This window comes from Heteronotia binoei, chromosome 4 (genome assembly GCF_032191835.1).
Source record: "Heteronotia binoei isolate CCM8104 ecotype False Entrance Well chromosome 4, APGP_CSIRO_Hbin_v1, whole genome shotgun sequence".
In the NCBI taxonomy this organism is placed as follows: domain Eukaryota; kingdom Metazoa; phylum Chordata; class Lepidosauria; order Squamata; family Gekkonidae; genus Heteronotia; species Heteronotia binoei.
Window position 1 is genome coordinate 148,319,073 of NC_083226.1, and position 22,369 is coordinate 148,341,441.

Below are 22,369 nucleotides of genomic sequence, written 5' to 3' on the forward strand. Positions count from 1 at the left end.
ATCATATTTTAGTCTTGACATGACTTTGATGCAGCCTCATTGATCCTCTGGATAGGACCAAGAACTGGCAGTAAGGGGGAGAAATAAGTTGAAATCTTTCTCTAATTTCTGTGCTGAATTGCTTGACATTCATTGCAACTCCAGTTATGCTTTGAGGGTGTGGCTGCTAGTCTATGTTCAGTTACTACTTATAATATAGTATGGGGGGCTTTGGGGGAATATTCCCCCAATGCAATTCCCCCATTCAATGCAATGAAGAGGCAAGGTAGTAGTGATCATAGCTTTTTATTAGGTACAGCATAGTATAGGACTGCGCTCTAAGACTGAAGACTGGGCCAACGGGGCCAACTTATATGCACTCAGGGTTCCTGCGCTAGCCTGCTATTGGACCATTCAAACCAGCAGGGGGCCATTGATTGGAGCAGGACAGCAGGGATTTGGATCCTACTGTCCATTGTTCCCGAGTCCCCAAGCTCAGTCCTGCAGGCTCTAATGGGCCAGGCAAGAACACCATTAGTTATACACATTCTGATCACACATACAACACTACTTGATTCCTAGTGCAATCCTGTGCATGATTATTCAGAAGTATGCCTCAATATGTTCAGTGAGATTTACTCCCTTGCAACTGAACAAAGGAATGCAACTTTCCTTTCCTTAATTACCTTGAGCCTTCCTTCCTGCTTGCCTTCCTTCCTACACATGAATGTTTCTTTTTCTTGATCAAAATGCTAATCACCTAGGTTTAGTTCGGTTGATACAATTATCATCTTGCATAGTGTGCATCAGTCACTGAAGAAGGTTTCTCTGGAATGACTGGTTAGAGGTAAAAAACAAGGTGATATTTTGCAGAATAGGCAGTTAGAAAGATGAGTTGTTATACATATTGCATTTCTGTCAGGAAAACCTGATAACACATGACAGGGAAATGAAATGAAAATTGTACTATTAATATTTTAGACCCATATGCAATAAAAAGCTATTATGAGTAGCTGTTGCAATTGAATTATGACACTTAGGAAAGATGTGGAACTGAGAACTAAAGTTTGCTGATTCCAGCCAGTAGCTCTGTAAGTCTCCTAGCATTTCTTATATAGCCACAACAGTACAAGTTAAAATATTTAGCATTCGCCTTCTCCTGCCCTGCAAGATGAGAGGAAGGCACATGTTTTTTCACTGTGTGCAGTGTAGGAAGATGCAGCTGGGCCAAGATTCATCCCTGCTGTTTATTTCTGTGGTATATGCACATAATTACTTCAAATATTATGGGATAAAAGAGAATATATGCTAAATTGTTAATGCATATGCCTCTGCTGCAACCCATGAAGTAGTCATTAGAGGGGGCATCTTTTCAATGCAGTCCTGTGATCCCACAATGTTCAATGCTCTGGATGGATCCTTTATACTAGAATACTTAGGATAAATCCTTTATACTAGAATATCCTGAGGATAAAATATGGCAGCTGACACTGGAATAGCACCATTATTTTATGTTATTTATTTATTTTGTTTATACACCACCTTTCCACTGGAGGCCCAAAGGAGCTTACATCATTCTCTTCTCCATTTTATCCTTACAACATCCTTGTAAGTTAGATGAGGCTAAGAGAGTGTGACTGGACTAAGGTCACCCAGCAAGCTTCCATGATGTGAATGGGGACTTGAACGGGAGTCTTCCAGATATTAGCCCAACACTTTTAACCACTTTAATGTAACCCTGGCAGAAGAACCAGCATTGGGTGTCAGAGGATAAACCAGGATTAGGTAGGACCCTAAACTCTCATTCCAGTATGTGGTGATGCCAGTGCTGCCTGATGCTGGGGGTTTCAAGGTTCCCAGTCACCTTGATTGCTGCTGTTATGATGAACCATACAGGCTACATGAAGTAGGATGCTGACAGAGTAGGGAGAGAGAGAAAACAGAAGACTTGTATAATCAGCATTCAGACCTTGCAGAAGTTGTCTAAAGTTAATCAAACAGGAAACTATTTGGCTACATCAAAAACGTAGAGGCACTAGCATGCATTGCTCTACCACTGCTCAGTATTGGCAATGAATGATGTCACTGGAGACTCCAGTGGTATTGGTATGTTCCATAAAATGGTACTGTTTCTTTTTACTTCCTATGAGAGCATAGGACACAGACTTTATATATCTCAGTGCATAGGCGTAAACTACGGGGGGAGGGGGGAGGCTTGGGGGCTCCCCCAGGCAACCACTGCCAGGCATAGAGAAGAAGAAGATATTGGATTTATATCCCGCCCTCCACTCCGAAGAATCTCAGAGCGGCTCACAATCTCCTTTACCTTCCTCCCCCACAACAGACACCCTGTGAGGTGGGTGGGGCTGGAGAGGGCTCTCACAGCAGCTGCCCTTTCAAGGACAACCTCTGCCAGAGCTAGGGCTGACCCAAGGCCATGCTAGCAGGTGCAAGTGGAGGAGTGGGGAATCAAACCCGGTTCTCCCACATAAGAGTCCACCCACTTAGCCACTACACCAAACTGGCTCCTTTGAGTGTATGAAAATGTTTCCCAATTTAAATTTTCAAGAAGGAGAGATAATGATCTTCAAGGCATGAATGGGCTGGTGGATTCTGTAAAGAAATGCATTTTTCTCCTGGGACATTGTGAGGCAGGAAAACTCCCCACTGTGTGTGATTTTCCATCTGGGCTGGAAAGAAGGAAGTCAGCGGCGTAATGATCTTACAACCTCAGCTTCTTAGCAAAGCTAATTGAGCTAGCACAGACACACAATGGATAGATGGATGGAGAAACTTCTTCTTGTGGAGGTATCTGTTGGGTTTTAGCAACTTCACTTCCTGAAGTCATGAGATAATTGTTTGTTTATGCATGCTGATGTCTTAGCTTAACTAGTTAGAGCCAATGGGCTACTCTGCATGTATCTTCCACCAGAGGCTAGGTGTCAATATGCATACTAACCAGTGTTGGTGAGCTCTAATTGGGTAATCAATACATTAGTAGACCTGAGTCAAGGGGGTGGGGAAAGAGATTTGGTAACCTTCCTGGCAATAGGATGCTCTTGGGAGCACATCAGGAGATACAGACCTCTCAATTGAGATCTAGGAAAGGTGGCCGAAATAGAGTATTGCAGGACACTTGATATTGTAACTGTGATCTGCAAAAGTTTTCAGTTGTATTTTTGGACTCTCTAGATTAATAACTAAAGTTTTGATATCCAGCACATATCAATCCTTATAAGTTTGGTGTCTGTTGGAAAAGAAAGTATAGCCCTTAACCCTGGCTGGCTACACCCACTTTTAATGTAGCAACAGTCAGACTGCAGGCTCTTTGGTGGATTCAACGTACTTGCTTGGTTGAGATTGAGTGTTGGGGGGGGGGGGGGGGGACATGAAGATCAGAGGCCTTTAAAAATTTCTCCATAAATCAATAGCTGGTGATAATGGAGGCCCCTCCCTGTGATGTCACTGGCTTCTCCCTATGATGTCACTGAATCCATTGCCTCTGGCCGAGCACCAGCATTCCCCCGCCCGGAAATGGAAAAGCCTAAGACCTTGCCTCAGTGTGACACTGGGTGGTGGTAAAGTAGCAATTCTGCCATCTTGCCAGGCTGCTACAGGTTCAGCTTTCAAGTCACTTTCTTGGGCATTCCAATTACCAAGCTAGCAGATTTTTATTCTGTCCTTTCTCCAAGGAGCCCCAGGTGGCATATATCATTTCCCCATTCCTCTTTTAACACTGATGAATTCTGGAGTAAATTATTACAGAATCTTGGCTACAGTCAGGTGGCTAATTTACGAAGTGTCTGGCAAATGATTTCTAGTTAACCACCACCTGATGGTGACTCTGAACCATCAGTTCAGAACTATAAGGCACCATATCCTGTTCCTGGTTTGCTGAGTAATGTGACCTTTGCTGAACTTTGTACCACGCGAGTATGTAGACATTCTCTTACATAATTGCCATGAAATATAGGCAATGAACAGCATTAGTAACCTGTACGTAACTCTTTTTACTAGAATCAGAACTCTGCTAAGTTCTTCATGCACAAGCTTTTTCTTGTATGCTAGTTTTACTGGCTGCAGTTGCATCAAGAATCAGGCCCCTTGATGTATTTTGATTCACCTATTGTTTTGTTTTTATATTTCCTGCTGTTATTCTGGTAGTAGCAGGCAAACAATCACTTCAGGAAATGGGGATTGGGAGGAGGGTGGCTGAAAAGTTAAAATGCTTTTTCCTAATCTTTTTTTGCTATCTGACACACCCTCCTACAACAAATGAGTGGTATGTACAGGGTCAGTGGAATGACATGGGGATTCTTTTGTGAGGGGGAAAATTATTCTGCTCAGGGCTTGATTTGAGGGAAATTTACTGAAGTTTATCTGCAAACACATTTTTCAGTGTGAGGGCTGATCCCTGGGCATAAACATAAAGAAGGGGTTCTGAAGTATCAGAGAGTTGAGGTAGCACAGTGATGGATAGTCCCAGGCCTCGGATTCAGCAGGAGCTCATAGGAGCACAGCTCCTGACTCTTTCTGAGGGCTCCCCCTTCTCCTCCCCACCTTGTCCATTGAATAGTAGGTGCAGCTGCATAACAATTCCAGGATGAGCTTCACCACCTATTTTTCTACGAAACGACCCCTGGATAGCCCTATTTTGTGATCCTGGTGCCAGCAGAGAGCTGATGTTGGAATGGTGCTGGCACTGCTAGTCAGCATCTTATTGCCTGTTCCACATGGGGGAAATCATGATGGAAACATCTTAAGGCAAGGTGTTGCCAGCATAATGATCAGGTCATAGCTCATCACAGAGTTGTGTGCTGCTGCTACTCCCATGAGTGGCACACGTGAACATGTCAGCAATCACTTGCTGAGGTAGCCACAGCCCCACTGTGCAGCCACCGCCCACACATGGAGAGCCAGAAGGCAGGGAGAAAAAAAAAGTGGTCACCTCATTTAGTTCCAAGGAGGCCAGTGGCATAAGTGGCAAGAAGCCTGGATTCTCATACTCCAGGGAATTCTGCAGATGTGGGTTCAAGTCTTGCCTATAGCTGAGTTCTGCCATACTAGGTACAATAACTCTGTGAGGTAGGTTAAACCGAGAGTGTGTGACTGGTCCAAGCTCATTCAGCAAGCTTTTCTCCACATAGTTTTATTCAGAATGTAAGCTTTTGCATGCATACTTTATCAGACAATGCCATTGTCCAATGAAGTATCCATGCATACAAAAGCTTAAATTCTGAATAAAACTTTGTTGGTCATAAAGGTGATACTGAACTCCTACTTTGTTCTATTGCTTCAGACCAACACAGCTGTCCACCTGGGCTTTTCTCCACATTTTCACAGCACACGCTTGTACAAAATAAAGTTGATAAACAGAATGATAAATTGTGAGCTTAAGCAAGGATGTGCTATACTGCAAACTTCAAAAAACATCTCATGTTAAATATCAAAGTGAATAGTATATACTAGAGCATCTAGTTCAGAAAAAGCAGGTATAGTATTAAGCTGTAAAGGCCTGTGTTCATGCATTCTTCCTCCCACAGCACTAAATGCAGTGTTAAAAACTCAAATTAGTAACTGCAAATTACCTCTACAAAAACCTCAAGAACTCAAAGCAAGCAATTAACACCAGAGCAAGCCTACCTAATTGCAGCTGGTCAGCAAGAGGGCCCCTACTTATGCATGTTATAATTGACAGAGTGCTGTTTAGAGCCTATTGAGAAAGTCACCTGCTGCTGTGCTGAGAAGCAGACTTAACAGTAAAAGCTACAGATGGATATGGTGGTCCTGAGATTTTGTTCATGCTGCCAGCATGACTTCTGACACTACCAGAGCTTTACAAGAGTCAGACCAGCATTCATCAAGTCTAGCACTATATTACAATTACACAGGAGTCCAGTAGCTGAACAAAATGAATTTCAGCATAAGCTTTTGTGAGCCATAACTCACTTCTTCAGCCACTGTAGCTAATTTTATATGGTGAGAGGGGAGGAAAGGTACAAAAAGGCCAGTGTAAAACAAGATCCAGTTGAAGAAGACATTCATACAGAGTGAGGTATGGCTGTAGAGGTGGGCAGTAATTTCATTAGCTTTAAAAGGGGTTAGGCAAGATCATGGACATCCTTAAATGGGTGTTTGCTCTGGTAATTAAATGGAGCTTCCATGTTCAAAGACAGGAACTTTGGAATACTAGTCTAGGAGGAGGGGGGGGGGAGTAACATCAGAGAGAAGCTATTAGGGTGTTTTTACACTGGCAGTTTGCGACTCTCTATCACCGCATTGGAAACTCACCCTTTACATCACCTTACGTTCTCACAACTGTTTTGCATTTTTGCTGCCTGAAGTATCTACATTTGTTTCGCTAAGATGAGTTTCTGAGCTGCTGCTGCAATGTTTTTCTTCACACTAGTTTTGATCTGGTCTTTTCTTTACAGGTGTTTCAAACTTGTATTGTAGAAGTTTTCATGCGTTTTAAAAGACCCACCACAAAGTGCAGCAATTTGCATAAGAACTGACTTGAAATTTTTACATTGCTTGCCTCATCTAGTAACTTAAATTTGTATTGTTTTTGCAGTGTTGACATGATTTCCAAGCAATCATATACATTTAACTAAGCGCTGGTATTCCGGCCGCCCTCTGATCAGAGGACCCCCCCCCCCAATTGAAACGCTTAAATGTAAAAGGAAAATAATTAAAGCGGAACAGTGGCAGGTGATTTGAAGACTCTAAAACTCTGAATCAAACTGAATGTAAAAACACCCTTATTCTCTGGGTCCTTTTTGATTGGCCATTGTATGAAGCCGGCTGTTGGGGTAGATGGACCACTGGTTTCTCCAGTACTACTTCTCTTGTGGTGTCAACAGTGTGCTAGGGATGCCAGCCTCCAGGTGGGACCTGGGATCTCCTGGAATTTCAGTTCATCTCCAGGCTATAGAGTTCAGTCCCCCAGGAGAAAATGGATGTTTTGAATGGTGGACTCTACAGCATTGTATCCCACTGAAGTCCCTGTCCTTGCCTTACCATGAATCTCCAGGAGTTTCCCAGCCTGGGTCTGGCAACCAGTGGCATGGGAGGGGGGCCGGCAACCCTATTTCCTAGCATTAGCCAGGAACTGTGCTCTTTTGGCCTGCTGCTTTCCAAGTTTGCTCAGAAGCAAACCTCACTGGTTTCATACAACTCAGTTGCCTTGCAGCTCCTCCATGTAAAACTGAAAGCCACTTGGGCTGTATTGGCTGGGGAGGAAGGTATGGGGATTCAGATAACCTGGGGAGATCATGAATAGTTTAATTGTTTGAAAAAAACTTGTTTTCTGTTGGCTCAAACAACCCAGCGCTGATTCTAAAGGTGGTTTTCAGTTTCCCCCTGATTCAGTAGATCTGTTTCCAAGTCTATTTGGTATATTTGTAGAGCCCCAGGTATTTATTTATCTCCTATGTGTATATCACCATTCCACCAAAGAGTTGCTGGAGGAGTAGAAGGCTCTCCACTCTCCTATTTTATCCTCAGAACGGCCCTGTGAGGTTGTTAAGGGCGACTGGCCCAGCGCGCTTCACGGCAGGTCCTAAGCGGATATCCTAACCAGTGGCTACTACATCACACTGTGCCAATCGCAAACATTCAGGCAGGTAATGAGGCAAATAGGAAGGTGGGGGTGAGTGGGAGACAGGCCAGGATCCGTTTGCTTGTTACTCCCTCCCGCCCCATCAATTTAAACGCGTACCAATATTAGATCCCCTCGGAGAGGCTGCTGCTTGCAAAAATGGGTGCAGGTGGCAAAACCGAGTCTAGTGTACCTGCGTTGAGGTTGCAGTGCAAGATAGCGCTTTCTCGTTCACTACTCGCCCCGGCTTTTCCTGTGGCAAGATCTTAAGCCTATTGACTCTCAGTAGAGCCCTATTACATCCGTGGGATACGCATTCCATTAACTCAACCAGGGGGATTTGGAAAGTACAGTCCTACTCTATGCATGGTTGCTCAGAAGTCAGCTCACTAAGTCCAATTAGTGTATTGTAACGCGTCTCACAGTTTCTCCTCCGATGCAGTCCCTCTTGCCTCCCGCTGTTGCAGCCTGCCTTCTACTCCTTCCCTACAACTTACAATGTCCCCAGTCCAGGGGCGTCCCATCGCTGGTCACTTTTGCCTTGCTCCCTTTGTGTGCCACGCTTAACATCCCCGGCGGCGCTGCAGGGTTTTTGCTTCCTTAGGCAGCCAGTCTTCATATACGACACCAATGCTGGGCACCCCTTCTGGCTGCTCGATCTATCTTGCTGGAGTCGTTTCACTTCCCACCTTTTGCGCCTCTCTCCCTGCATTCCTCCGGCTTCGCTCTGCCAAACGGAAAGAGCAAGGAGGCCCGGGCAGATGCATGTCTCTTTAAGAGTTTTCGCTCTCTTTCTCACGTGTGCGGTCAGCTGACAGTGACGCTCCAGGGGAAACTCTCGCTGTTCCTGAAACGTCGGGTGCTGCTGTGGGTTGCACGGGTGTCTCTGCTTCGCTGTGCTTGTGCTGTCGTTGGGCTGCAAAGGAAAGCGCTGTCACTCGGGCTGGCTCCGTGGGCTTGGTTTCGGCGCGGAGAGGGGCGTGTGCCGGGTGCCTGCGGGCAGCGCTGCAGTGGCAGAACATCGGAGAGCCATCGCTTGCCCAGCCGGCAGGAGGGACCCTGACCCCCCGCCTCTCCTCTCTCCCCTTGAAGCTTCCTGCTGTAGATCGGAGCTTCGACAGAAGCCTCCGGGGAGTCCGGGACTTGCCTCGCCCAGCCAGCCAGCTCTTTTTGCCGCGCTCGAGGCTGCTTGTTAAAAGCAGACTTCCCTAGAGATCTATTAGTACCTAATCTCAGTTGTGACCCCAGTTCATGGATTATCTGGTAGGTACAGAGTGTAGCGAAATCCAGCTCTCCCTGTATATATTGCTGGTTTGTTTCCAATCTCCTGCGCAGACATATATCTTTGTATTTTTTTCGACTCGGAGATCTGGTGAATGTCTAGTAGTGCTCTGAGTAAGTGAAACTTGAGTGTTGCTAGGAATGGCTGTGGGTAAAAATCGTGATTTTACCAGGCTCAAAGATGACCCTGCTGCTTGACATGGAGGTTAGCTGGAAAGAGATTTTTCCCTTCACACAGTGGTAGTTTTCAAGTGCCAGGTCTTTTCTTTTTTTAAGCGGACTTTCAGAACTATTAAAGGCCAATAAACCCGAGTGGTTTCACTAAAGAGCACTGTAGCTTTGCTCATTTGGTTATTAGAATTCTAAAGCTCTGACCTCAGTTATTGGCTTTTCCCTTGAACATATAAACAGAGGGGATGCCTCAGTGCACACAATTGTTTTTGTGGCCTTAAGTGGTTGTGCACCTGAGTTGTTTGGTATTTAGCTATATTTAATGACCACTGCCCTTACTTGTGCCGAAAGATGGTATCGCTTGTATTTGCTTCAAGGCTGGACTTGGAGTAGGGTTCAGATTCATGAAAATATTGGGCAAGGACAAATCTGAATTGCTGCTATATTTGGAATGAGAACTCTGTACTTTAGCATTCTCACCACCCCCCTTGCATGAAAACAACAGCAGTCTACAGTAAGTCATAAGGAAGCATGGTTCAGGGCCTTTCCCCCCACCCAGTTGGGAATGTTTCCTTTGTTCTTTTTGATGTCCTGACCAGACTTGTTACTGGACAAGATCATCACTAGTATTATCCCGTTCTCACCTTTGGTTTTTTGGAATGTATGTTGCCACAATGCTGACTTGTGATTTGGTTAACAGTCTCCTGGTCAGTCATAAAATGTTAACATTATGGCTGAAGCTGTATGGAAGAGCCTGTGACTTGCCATGTCTAATCTGTGATTGTAGACATTGGAAGAGATGCATTCTCATGGGACTGTCCAACTTTGTGTAACTATCCAGACTGCATCTGTAGAACTCTTTTTATCCTGATAGTTGTCACTTCCTGATATTTCTCAGAATGCCAGAACATCTTAGAAAAAGCCTACAGGAATAAATTGGCTCTCTCAATGTTATGGGTAAGAATGGATTAGCTAACATGCATTAGAAACTGTGGTGTCCTCTGGTTTATTTTGATGCACTGTGTGGGCTTTTATTGTCCTGGTAAAAAATCTCTCATAAGTTGCTTCAAATAAACTTTAAGCAAGAACTTTATCTAACCTGAGTGGATTTTTCTCTTCATTGACTGAACTACTTACATTTTAAAGAAAAAAAATAGCTTGTTTCTAAAAATAAAAATGTAAGGCTTTGAGGAAGAATGCAGGTTCTATTTCTTTGTAAATGAGCCATTTAGTTTCAAATCTGGTGGAAATGACTGTGTCCCACTACCATTGGGAGGGGGAGAGACAAGATGCCTTGCCATTTAAAATGCAGTGGTCTATTTCTCTTTAAGAGCTTAGTTAATAAGCCACTAGCAATGAACTTGAACATTCCAAGTGCGCTCATGCTGTAACTCCTTGGCAGCCTGGAGGTTTCTTCAGAGGTCTTCTGGAAACCTTTATCCAGATGAAGCTGGCTGTTCTGAATGGGGGGAATTGAACTGCATGACTCCTGTGGAAGAGCTTTGGTTGTGAACGTAATATGTTTAATTGACTTTGAAAGCTATTTGTGTACACATGAAACTTAAGAAAATACTCCTAATCTAGTCTGGCTTGACCTCTTGTACTACTTACCTCCTTGGCCCCTTTGTCTATACTATATGCACCCTGGAGCAAATTACTTGCATTTTGACAAGGTGGCAGACTTTCTTTTTTTATTTTCTTTTTCTGTCTTAAATCATCTCATGTTTGTAGTGTTCTTTCCAAAGAATGTACTTTGATAGTTTGTTTTTTTCTCCCATTGAGTTGTGACATTTTTATGCAGTTAGAGATCAGAATCTTCTTTTTGTGGCGTTTGGGTTGTTCTCATCCCTGGAAGAAGAGACAGAAGAAGAGATTTTTTAGTTTAATTTTGATGTTTTTCCCCTTTAGGTTTTAGGAGAACTCATGTGGAAAGGTGGTCTGTAATCCTCTGCTGGAATTTACTGTTGCTTTCCATTAAAAAAAAATTAAAGTTAATGTATACCAATAACATTTCTGCATAACTATTAACAGCTTTAAGGCAGTGTGCTGGGTGTCTTTATCTCCCCTTTGTTAGAGATAATCCTGATTAACATTGGGATGGATCTTCTAACTTGATGTTTTCCTCCAGAGTTTGCATCATCTGAGATTTAGGGGAATCCTCCAGCATTACTATCTTGTCACTTGAAGTTGCAAGTGAGTAAGTAGTAACTCTCAGTTGTATGCAGGAGACATACTAACAGTCTGATTGTCAGCAGTTAAGCATGCCTGTGCCTGATATGCCTGATAATATCAGGGTAGGGGAGACCGATGCCCCTAGTGGTGGGTTCTAAAATTTCTATCAAACTACTTTGAGCCTCTTATCTGTGCCCTCAGAATTTTTCCTGCCTTCATCAACGCAGCTCAGCCCATGGAAGTCTTTCCACAATGGCCAGGATAGCTAAATGTAATAAGGGGCAGCATTCCTCTGAATGCTGGATGCTGCTGATAAACAAGTGATTTCTGGTGCCTTCAGTGCTCTGTGCTTGTAAGCTTTCCAGAGGCATTTTGCTGGTCATCTTGGAATGTTTGCCATTACAGCAATGAGTAAGTTGTTTTCAAAGGAGTAACAAAGTGCCAGAGAAATCTGAGCCCCAAACTGTGAGCTCCGCCATAGTTTATCCTCACAAAATTTAGCAGCCCTTCAACCCAGTATTTCCTGCAGTGCTATCTACAGAAATATGGGGCAGAAAAGTATCCACAGACACTTCTCAGAAAGCTTCCAATGCTTTATTTTTCCATGTAAAATTTTCCATTTCAGACAACTTATGATAATGAATGGATGACATTAGCAATCTAATATTAGGCAAGTGTGGCAGTTATAAGATTTTAGTGCTTTATTGGTAGCAAATGTGTGAGGGAAGTTTTATTGATCTAGTGCAGATGTGGCCACACTGTGGCTCAGGAGCCAACATGTGGTTCTTTCACACACATTGTTTGGAAATGTTTGTCTGAGGTCAAGGAGGAACTTAATGCAGGCTTACTCTCAAGTAAGCATGCTTAGCATCAGGACCTCAGACAGCCTCTGAGCACTGACGCATAGGTAGGCAACTATTTTTGCCATGTGTGAAATGGGGAAGAAGGGGGGAATAGGCAGGCTTGCAAGCTCTCCTCCTTCACCACAGACATCACCCAGAGACCTAGAGCATGGAAAGAGAGCACAAGAGCTGAGGGAGCCACTGGAAGGAGGGATGGAAGAAGAGGGCTGGCAGGTTTCATCCTTAGTTTCATAAATCTTGTAGGAGCTTTATTTTCTAACCTTGATGACAAGGCAAAGAAATGCAAGATGATGAAAATAGTGGTCAGTGATTTATATGGTACATGTGTGTTTCCTTCTCCCACTGGTGCCAAAGAATAATTCCCTAACCTTTCCCTATGCTGGTTTTATGAAGACTGTTATTCTCAGCTTTTTTTTTTAAAAGTCTCCTCCTAGCATGATTGTGTTGTAAAGTGCATACATATGTATTTTATCTTTCTGTGCAAAGAAAGTATTGAGAGTTTTAATAAAGAGGTGCGTGTAATATTTGTTCATGTCTTGTGGCTCTCAAACATCTGATATTTATTCTTCGTGGCTCTTATATTAAGCAAGTTTGGCTGCCCCTGATCTAGTAATAATCTGGTGTGACGCTAACGGATAATACACGTGATGCTGTGAAGCATGAGAGTGAAACTGAAGTGCTTTGGTAAACTCTGGAAGATAATTAGTTTCTGCTGAAATAGATGAGAGGATGAACAGCAATCTTCAAGTTCTGTCATGGCAAATTGTTTCTCTGATAAATTAGCATGTCAGCAGTTTTCAGTGCTTTTGACTTGTCTTAAATTTAAGCACTACAAGAAAAGTACAATGCTATGTTGTCTTTAATGTTCTATTAACAACAATTTCTGTGCCAAGCTTTGAATATTTAAATGACGTACAGCCTATTTTCCCCCTAATTAGTTCAAATATTTGTTGCATTTGGGACAGAAAATTGACATGGAGTACTTTTAATTGTTTTCTTAAACAAATTGAAATAATCTTGATAAAGCATATGGTACTTTATTAGAGTGCTAGCTCCCCCCTCCCCGAAACTCCCACATTATTTATGCTGTACTCTGATTTGATCTTTCCCAAAGGTGAAAAAAAATCAGGGTGGTTTCACAAGGCTGCTCTCACAGTCACTTAATACAACTATTTTCTGTCACAGGTTCTTTTGCTTAAAGTAAGCAGGAGTCTTAGACTGATTTCAGGAGGGACCAAAGCTCAGAGGTAGAACATTTTCTGCATGCAATGTAGGTGTCAGGCTCAATTCCAGAGCACCTCCAGTTAAAACATCAGTCAGGGCAGGCTCTAGGTGGGCAAAGGGGGCGTTTGCCTGGGCACCACTAGGGGGTGCTGAATTGGGTGTCCCCAGAATGGGAGGGAGGGGGGAGAAAGATCAGCTACTTTTGCTGCCTCTCCACCTTCTGGAGAGGCGGCAAAAACAGGTCCATGGATCCTTCCCATTTAAAGATCCTGCTGACCAGGCCAACGGGGGGGGGGGGGGGGGAGGAGTCAGATCACCTGCCTTTGCTGCTTCTCTGAAGGTGGAGAGGTGGCAAAGGCAGCCTCGCAGCTTCCTCCCCATTTAAACACCCTGGGGGGTGTTTAAATGGGATGGGAATCAGATCGCCTGCCTTTGCTGTCTCTCTGCCTTGCAGAGAGGTGGCAAAAGCAGCCCCATGGTTCCCTCCCATTTAAACCACCCCAGCAGGTGGTGGTGGTCAGCTCTCCCATGGTTCACCCATTTTTTTAAGTGGGACACCATTTTTTGGCTTTGCCCCCACTTGAAAATTAGGTAGATCTGGCCCTTTCATCAGTTTGTAAGTGACGTGAAAGCCGGAGACTTTAGAGAGCTGCTGTCCTCTGAGTAGATAACACTGAACTTGATGGATCATTGGTGTGATTCAGTGTAAGGTAGCTTTATGTGTTCATGTGTGTTCATTTCAGCCTCAGTTTTTTATGCACTGGAACCTACTTCTTCAGATGCAGTAAGTGGATCTGTGACTATGCGGCTATTTTATGGAGGGCCATGATAAACAGCCAAGTCAAGGGGTCATTAAATGCAGAACAAAGAGTTGATACCTGCTTGGTGAGGGAGAGATGTCATGTCCCCTTAATTGCATTTTAATGGGATGTTTCATCAGGTTATGTTATTTCCCTCCATGCCATGGAAAGCTTCAGCTGTCTGTCCACACATTAAAACTATTACAGGGATAGGATATTTTTATTCAGGCCTATTGGCAACCCTAGCAGGAGGTATGGGGTAAAATGTAAACTTCAGATGTTATCAATAGAAATGCAGAGACTATCTGCTACTGCTAAGGCGATTAATGCCCGATATGTCTGTGTAATCCCAGTTGTTAAGTTAATACAAGTAATTGGTAAGAAATCCCAAGCCAGGAGGTGGGGTAGGTAAAATGGCTTTACAAAGAAATCAGACAGGTCTTCTCCAAAGCAGTTATCCATAATAGTTAAATGGACACCTGAACAATAAGAGGCAACATTACATTGAAATCCAGATGTTCAGTATAAGGCGCAAGTAGGACACAGGTTTCATACTCACCTTGTATGTTTCTGGGGCATCTAGCTGGCTAACCGCTGGGATCAGAACACTGGACTACTTATAACTTGGTCCCACTGAGCAATTTTTTGTTATGTAACAAATCAAACCCAGCTGCTGTTCCTCTGCCCCACATATACTGATTATTTTTCTGTACAAGTTCATTTTCCTCTCAGCTTGCCCTCTGATTTCCCAATTCAGAAATTAATTTCTTACCCTCTGCCAGTATTTCTTACCCTTGGCCTCCCTGAGAAGGAGAGCCTCCTTCAGTACAAATTGCCTGTGTTGTTCCACAAAGGAGAACAAAGCTTTGAAGTTCAAGATAAAGGGAAAGTGCAGCCCAATCAACAGCTGCCCACCTGAACCCTCCCGAGGAAGCAGCCTTTCACCACTTAGTAAAATAAAAATACCTTGCAACGCTATAGGAGCCCATGAAGTGCTCAGCGATCCTTCTGGAGATGGATAGAAAGCAAATCTCAAAGAGACACAGTATAACAACTCCAAAGCAACCCACACACCAGCAAAGGTCAAGATGGGAGCAGTCAGCTGACATTAACTTGGAAGGGATGGAACCAGTGGACACAGCACTTTGCCCTGCAAAAAGTGTTGTGGCATGAACGGGAAGAGACCTGAGGTAAAGACATGTTAGAGAGTTCTGCAGGTGTTGTTTGATTTCTCCCTGTACCTATATTTCCTTTTACCAAGAGCACACCCATGAGAAGAAATATGACCACTTGGACTGCGTCATCCATGTGCCTCTGCAGCTCCCTTGGCAGAAACACCCTGATAATACCTCAAATCTCTCTTGCACAAGGATTCAGCTTGGGAATGTGGGAATTCAGGAAAGTGAGAAGCAGACAATAGGGCAACAGCAAGAGGCTACAAACTGTGCAATCACAGGAGTCTTCCCTGTTAACACCTCACTAGCTCACTGGGTACCCATGCAACAGATACCCATGAATTTGAATCTGGTTAATAGTAATGTTTTTAAGAAGGCAAAACTCACCTTTTGCCTGCAGCAGTCTGATCAGCAACAACATAGAAACAAAAAGCCAGAACAGAACGCACACACCCTCACCATATCCTCAGCTGGGAACAAAATATACCACAGAACATTAAGGATCCCACAATACTTTTGGTGTTGACCAGGGTAGGGAAGACTGTGGGAGAAGAGCTCAGGTATAGCAAGAGTAGGGTTCCTGGTTCAAATGATGCATGGAAGTCCAGTCAGCCCGGGAAAGAGTTCTACAAAGACCTGAGGTTTTGTAGCATCAGGTACAACCATGTGGGGGGAGATGGGCTGTCCACACACCAGTCGTTTTGGCCAGCCATCTCTCACACACCCTCCTGCTGCACCTTGGGACTTGCTACTGCCACATGATTCCATTTATCCCAGGAAACCTTGCACATCATTGGTCTGTGCATACACACCTGGCTCATGTAGGCTGCCCACAGTGATTTGGGCTGTGTTCCACCTGAGGAGCCTTCCCCTCCCCTTGCAAGAGCATATCTGTTCAGCTGTTGGATGACACCCCCCCCCCAACTCTTTTTCAGAAAACTTGAGCTATGCTTAAGGTGAGGTCAGTTAAGAGAAGGGGGGGTATAATCTACACATTTATTGTAAAAGGTAAAGGTAGTCCCCTGTGCAAGCACCGAGTTGTTACTAACCCATGGGGTGACATCACATCATGATGTTTTCTTGGAAGATTTTTTTTTAATGGAGTGGTATGGCATTGCCTTTCTCAGGCATCTATACCTTACCCCCAGCAAGCTGGGTACAGGCATCTTAAAAGCAAGCTGGATGAGTGGGATTAGTAGCATTTTTGGTCCATTGAAAATTGCACTGACAGACTGCAAAATCACAGGTAGAACTGTTCTTATCAGTGGATGCCCATGAGAAAGGCAACTGTGCTGGTGTACTAGTTGTTTGTTAAGCACCTTTGAGAAGTCCAGGAGCTGGCAGTTTCACAGCAGGACAGTTGTGCATTGGTCCATGTAGCTATTGGTTGTGTTGCAGGCTGAGCAGGTGACTGGCACTGTGCTGTGAATGAAGCCCATGCTGGCCTTTACTCCTGTTGTTCTGAAAAGACGTACAAGGACAGCAGTGTTTGAGGTTCCACAGTAGCAGCAAATGGGCTCTAAACCTGTGTGTGTGCACTATGGTGGTTACTTCTGGGCCCCCCTCTCCATTGAGCCATTTCCACATGGTGGTATACATCCCTTGAGGACATAGTGGAGCAACTGAGGTAGTAATACCCCCTCCTTTGTAAGGAATTGCTTTGGAACTGCATCTGTACCATGGAGTTCTATTTGCACAAGGGTCTAGGCCAGGGGTGTCAAACTCATTTGTTATGAGGGCCAGATCTGATATAAATGAGAACTTGTCAGGCTGGACCATATGTGTACCTATTTAAGATTAGATAGCTGGAATATAAACTTTATAAAGGACACGAACAAACACAAAGATTTTTAAAGAAAACTTAAACCATGCTTAAAACCGTAGCACTCTTTGGTCTTAAAGGTGCTTTCTTTGGGATCCATGGGATCCAGGTAACTGGGCAAAGGAAGCTCTGACTCTTTCCTTCCTTCCCCAGGGGACCAAGAGGGGGAGGAGCCTCAGCCAGTAGAAGAAAGAGAGGCTGGGCTCAGTACCCTGCTGTGTGATTGTGATAGCCTCGCAAAGCAAAGCAAGCTGTGACCCAGAAGGAAGCAGGAGAGGAGAAGGAAGCAGATGACAGCCAGTTGCTCGGGGGCCTGATAGGAGCCCTCCGAGGGCCTGATTTGGCCCCCAGGCCAGATGTTTGACACCCCTGGTATAGCCAATCATAGCATTGTTCAGAGCGAGCTGGCTGGTAAGTCATCTAAGACTGTGTTTGTTTTCCTTGTGTCTTCCACTTGCAAGAGGGTTGCATCAGCATGGCAGCAATACTTACATATTTTAAAGTAATATACTCTGCCCTTTGGATCAAGGTGTGCATGGTTACAAAATTAAAAACCTACAAAAGATAATAAAACCCCATTAGCGTATCTCCTTAAGAAAATCATCTAAAAACTTTGAAAGAGAGCATCTGCTCTCCTCAGGGTGCTCCCCCAAAAAACTTTTAACCTGCTTTGTGAATTCTTACCCTGCTCTATGCAGAAAAAGTTGATAGAGTCCCTTCAAAGCATAAAGTACCGTAATACCAGACCAGTATTATCTCTGTCCTGCTTGTATTCAACATACCCTGCCTTTGAGGCTGTTGTCCAGTGGTAAACTATTGGTGCAGAGCTGAGATGGAAAAATCTGCAGCTTTAGATAATGAAATATGTATTCCAGTATGTACATATTAGAGTTAAAGTTATTGACACATGTTTTTCCTTTAAATAAACCCTCCCCTCTCAATTCTGTGGAACTGCAATTCTGTGCATGCTTTCTAGGAAGAAGCATCACTGAACACATTGGGCCTGAACTTCAAGAACACACGCATAAGATTGTGCTGCAAGACTTTCATAGAAACTTAAGATTTCTTGTTGTCAGCAGCCTGCAGTGTGAGGATGGATAGGTGGATCTCCTTTAAACTGCTTACTTGGAATCATTGAGATCAAAGAAAACGTTCAACCATAAGCAGGAAAGGCAAAAATGTAGCAAGCCAAGTTTTACCTGCTTAGTTCATTTATACGTTAGAAAACCTTCAGCTAAACCACTTTCTATCCCACAAAAGTCGAAGGTGTGAAAACTCCACCCAAACAACTTCAGTTCTTCTGGCAGTTTTCTTGGCTAATTAAAATAACGCTTTGTTCACCTGTATATCCAATCTGTGCTATAGTCCTGTGAAAAGAGTAATCTCTCCCACCCAAAACAGAAATAATTGTCAGGGATATTTCTTTAAGCATTGCATCTTTCCTAATATGGGAGATAGCCGCAGCATTGTTTTTTTAGGGATAAAGGGTGCATAGGGAGCAGATTTGGAAAAAAAAAAATAATTGTTTCAATGGAATGGTGGATAAATGCCAGAGATGTTAAATAGTCAGCACTGAAGCTTGTCGCAGAGTAGTACTGGGAAGGATCATATTAACACAACTAATGAGTGTAAGATCTAGGGCCAGGATGGGGCTTGCAATACTCCTGGAGTCCTAGGTTACATTGGTCATCCAGGCTTCTCTTACAAGGTGCTGCTGTTTCAAAACAAGAAAACTCAGGATAACTAGGATATGGTTCCCATGAGTCATTATTAGAGTTCACATGGCATTCCAAACAACAGAATGTGGTTGCATGGATTTTGTTGCTACTGCTGAGTATCATATGACCTCGAAGGCAAGTCTATATGTTATGAAGATGTTGACTCTCATATTTTTGGGGTGAGTTTTTTTTAATGCATTTAAGTAAACCATAGCATATTAGAAATATTTTAAATTCAGATCTATGATTGGGAAAGCAGCATTGTCCCAAAGCCTTTCTGACTTGTTGTGAGTCCTGCTGCATATTTGGTATTTTTTTCTCCATGTGCTTGCTTTGAATTTCTTGAAAATCAGCATTCATTATTGTATCACAGAAGCAACTTTAACAGCTTGAATGCGGGCCTTCAGAGGCTTACTGCAGAATTAGATCTCTCAAGAATGGAAGTGTCTCATATCACAGTGACTAAAAGACTGTATTCTCCTACACTTCTGCAAAGTGTGCTTTTTTACATGTAGCACATATAATCTGAGAATTTAACCAGTGCTGGTCTTAGGTTTACAGTGCACTATAAAGACAGAACAATTTTGAGTTTCGTGTGCAAATGTGTTCCAAGGTAATGAATGTATTCTGATGGTCTCTGGAGTGTCTAATTAGTGTGACACCTTTTCTTGTCTAATGAAGTGTGCATGCACATGAAAGGCAAGAGAAAATGGACAGTTGGTTGGTTTGGAATGTTTATATATTAAGTCTTAACAGGGTACTGTTGTCGTGATTTGTAGTTTACAAGTGATGCCGTAAGGGCAAACTGCTGATAAAAGGTTTTTAGTTAAGTTTACAAATCTTTCCATATCCATTTCAGTGGGATTCAGGTCTGGTTTGGGACTGGAAGAGCTTTGGATGCTCTGGTGGATGATCTTTATTAGGAAATGGACAGTGGTTACTGATTATCTTAATATGTTTGCGGCCTTTGACACAGTCTTGTTGAGGTGCTTTGAAAAGCATGTGGTGCTATCAGGAACTGTCCTCAGGTAGTTTTAGGAGGATACAGAGTTACATCAACAGGTTGTGTATTGTGTGAGTTTTGGAATGTGTGTCTCCCACCCTCCCAAGGCATTGTCTTATCACAGTGCTTCTCAATATTTGCCAAATGAGATCATCCAGAGGTTTGGAATTGGATGTTGTCGTCAGCATACGGATGCCTGGCGGTATATGTTGTCACAGAATGGCCCTACGGCCTTGCAAGCACCATTCCATTTTGGGTCCCCAGGCTGTCCCTGTCCAGTGGTTCATTGTTTACCTGAAGCCACCCATCTCCTAGAAGAAGAATTGCAGATTTATACCCCACCCTTCTCTCTGAATCAGAGACTCATAGCAGCTTACAATCTCCTATATCTTCTCCCCCCACAACAGACACCCTGTGAGGTAGGTGGGGCTGAGAGGGCTCTCACAGCAGCTGCCCTTTCAAGGACAACCTCTGCTAGAGCTATGGCTAACCCGAGGCCATTCCAGCAGGGAGAAGTGGAGGAGTGGGGAATCAAACCTGGTTCTCCCAGATAAGAGTCCGCACACTTAACCACTGCACCAAACTGGTTCTCCTAGAGGGTTTTTTTGTTTCTCTCTGGGTATCTGTGCTGCCATCAGCTGCTCATATAGAGTATCTTCTGCTAAAAGGACCAGCATACTGTCTGTGTCCTCATTTATAAGCTCTGCCTAATTGTCTGGGTTTCCTATTTGCTCTGATTAACAACTACCAGGACTTTTTTTGAGCAGGAACGCAGTTCCAACTGGCTTGGTGTCATATGCAAATTAGTTCCTGCTGGGCTTTTTCTACAAAAAACCCCATGTGAAACAATGGTGATGTCGGGGTGTGGCCTAATGTGCAAATTAGTTCCTGCTGGGCTTTTTCATACCAAAAAAGCTCTGACAACTACAGTAGGATTGGTTTACTGGACTTCCACTTTCTGGGGATTTAGAGATTTATTGTCGAACTGCGTCCCTTCCTTGGTTCCTTTTTAATAACATGTTAGAAGGGGCTTAACATAGTTACAGAGAACAAACTTCCGGCGTTCAAAATAATTTATTAAAAAGAAAATTTCCACATACTCTGCATTATAACAGATTGAACAAGAATACAAAGTAAAGGTGCATACACATAGTCCTCTGTCACTGTTTTGTACCTGCCCTGTCTTTTGCTCTAGGGTAGGCTATTTACTCTTAAAGTAACAGTGGTCTATCAGTCATCCTTTACCTCGAGTCTTTGTCTGGGATACCTGCCCTTGTATTAGCTCCATGTGGTAATGGTGGCCACCAAGATGGAGCCCAGGTGTGAGATCACTCAACCATAGCTTCCTGCAAGCTATCTTCAGATAAGATCACCCAAAATGGATTTTGCTCCCCTTGTGTGCAGGGAATTTATTTCCTCTGCTTTCCCACCCCTCTTGGACCAGTTCTTCTTGTTATTTCCAGGAAGACATACAATCTGGAATTTGGTATCTCCTTGTCTCTATCCCTTTCTAGGTGCTGCATACCTGCCAGGGTGTGAGATAGCTTGTTGATTTGCTGACTGGAAGCATTTGCATAACCAAGTCACCAAATTTTTAAGCACTGAGTGCTTGTGAGAACCATCACAAGGATGTGGGATGCTTGAGATCAATTAGCCTCTCTCCTGCTTCCTGCCCTTTTTCCTCCAGATAAACTTTTTGGAATGTAAGTTGAAGTGCATGCAGCCCCAGAACTTCTCATAGTGTGATATAGCACAAAGTGGAGGGCATTGCTCCACATGTGTCATTTACTAAGCCCTCAGAATTAGTTGTTTTGTTCTTAACTATGTCTTGAAACTGTGGTTGAGTGGATGAAGAGAAACAAGGTGAAACTTAAATCCAGATGAGGTAGAGGAAATAAGGTGTTCTGAAAGGGACTGTTTTACCAGCTTTAGGTAAAGTGAAGTACTCATCAGCAGATCAGAGTTGGCTGGGATTGCACATTATTGATGGAAGAACAGGTTGGAGCTGTTGCAAAGAATGCTTTCTTTCATCAGTGCATGATTCAGAGACTATCCTTTCCTTACTTCTAGACTCTGTTGACCTTGCCACTCTGATCCATACCTTTGTAAACAGTAGTCAGGATTATTCTGACAGTCTGTGTGGGGCTTCCCTTGAAGGTAATCTTGAAGTTCAGTTAAAGGCTCTGCCCTTCATAACCTGTGACATATATTTGCTCTAAATCAACCAGTGTTTCAACAGTGCTTCTCACAGCAGTTTTTCCTGTTGGTTCTCCCAACTTGTGGCCCATTTTGTTTCTGTTCTCCCTCATTTGCTGCCCCATATTATGCCATGGATTACCAGAGGCCATTCAGAAAGCATATGTATTAGCCTTCTGCAAGACTGTTCTTTTCCAGTAGGACTTATGCTGAATCTGAAATAACTTTTCTAGCAGTATATCAATCTGATGTTGCTTTCTTGGGAAGCTCTGGTTTTTTAATATTGTAGTTTTACATTTTAATATATTAACCATGTTGCTTGTCTGAAGGTCATGTCTTTGGGTAAATAAGAAAAGTGAGATCTA

At 43.5% G+C, this 22,369-nt stretch overlaps 1 protein-coding gene across 6 annotated transcripts in view; it reads left to right on the top strand.

Annotated features, from left to right (window-relative positions):
* The window catches only part of ARL15 (ADP ribosylation factor like GTPase 15), a 247,194-nt gene that overhangs the window by 38,639 nt on the left and 186,186 nt on the right, over positions 1-22,369 (top strand). Inside the window, exon 1 of one of the 6 annotated variants that reach the window (XM_060235997.1) lies at positions 7,384-8,842. The exons of 4 other annotated variants lie outside the window; for them this stretch is intronic. In XM_060235997.1, the coding sequence (XP_060091980.1) occupies positions 8,831-8,842 (12 nt within the window). In that variant the 5' untranslated portion in view covers positions 7,384-8,830. Of the gene's footprint in view, positions 1-7,383; positions 8,843-10,403; positions 10,546-22,369 lie in introns of those variants that run through there. One more of the 6 variants, XM_060235996.1, reaches the window with a different exon arrangement.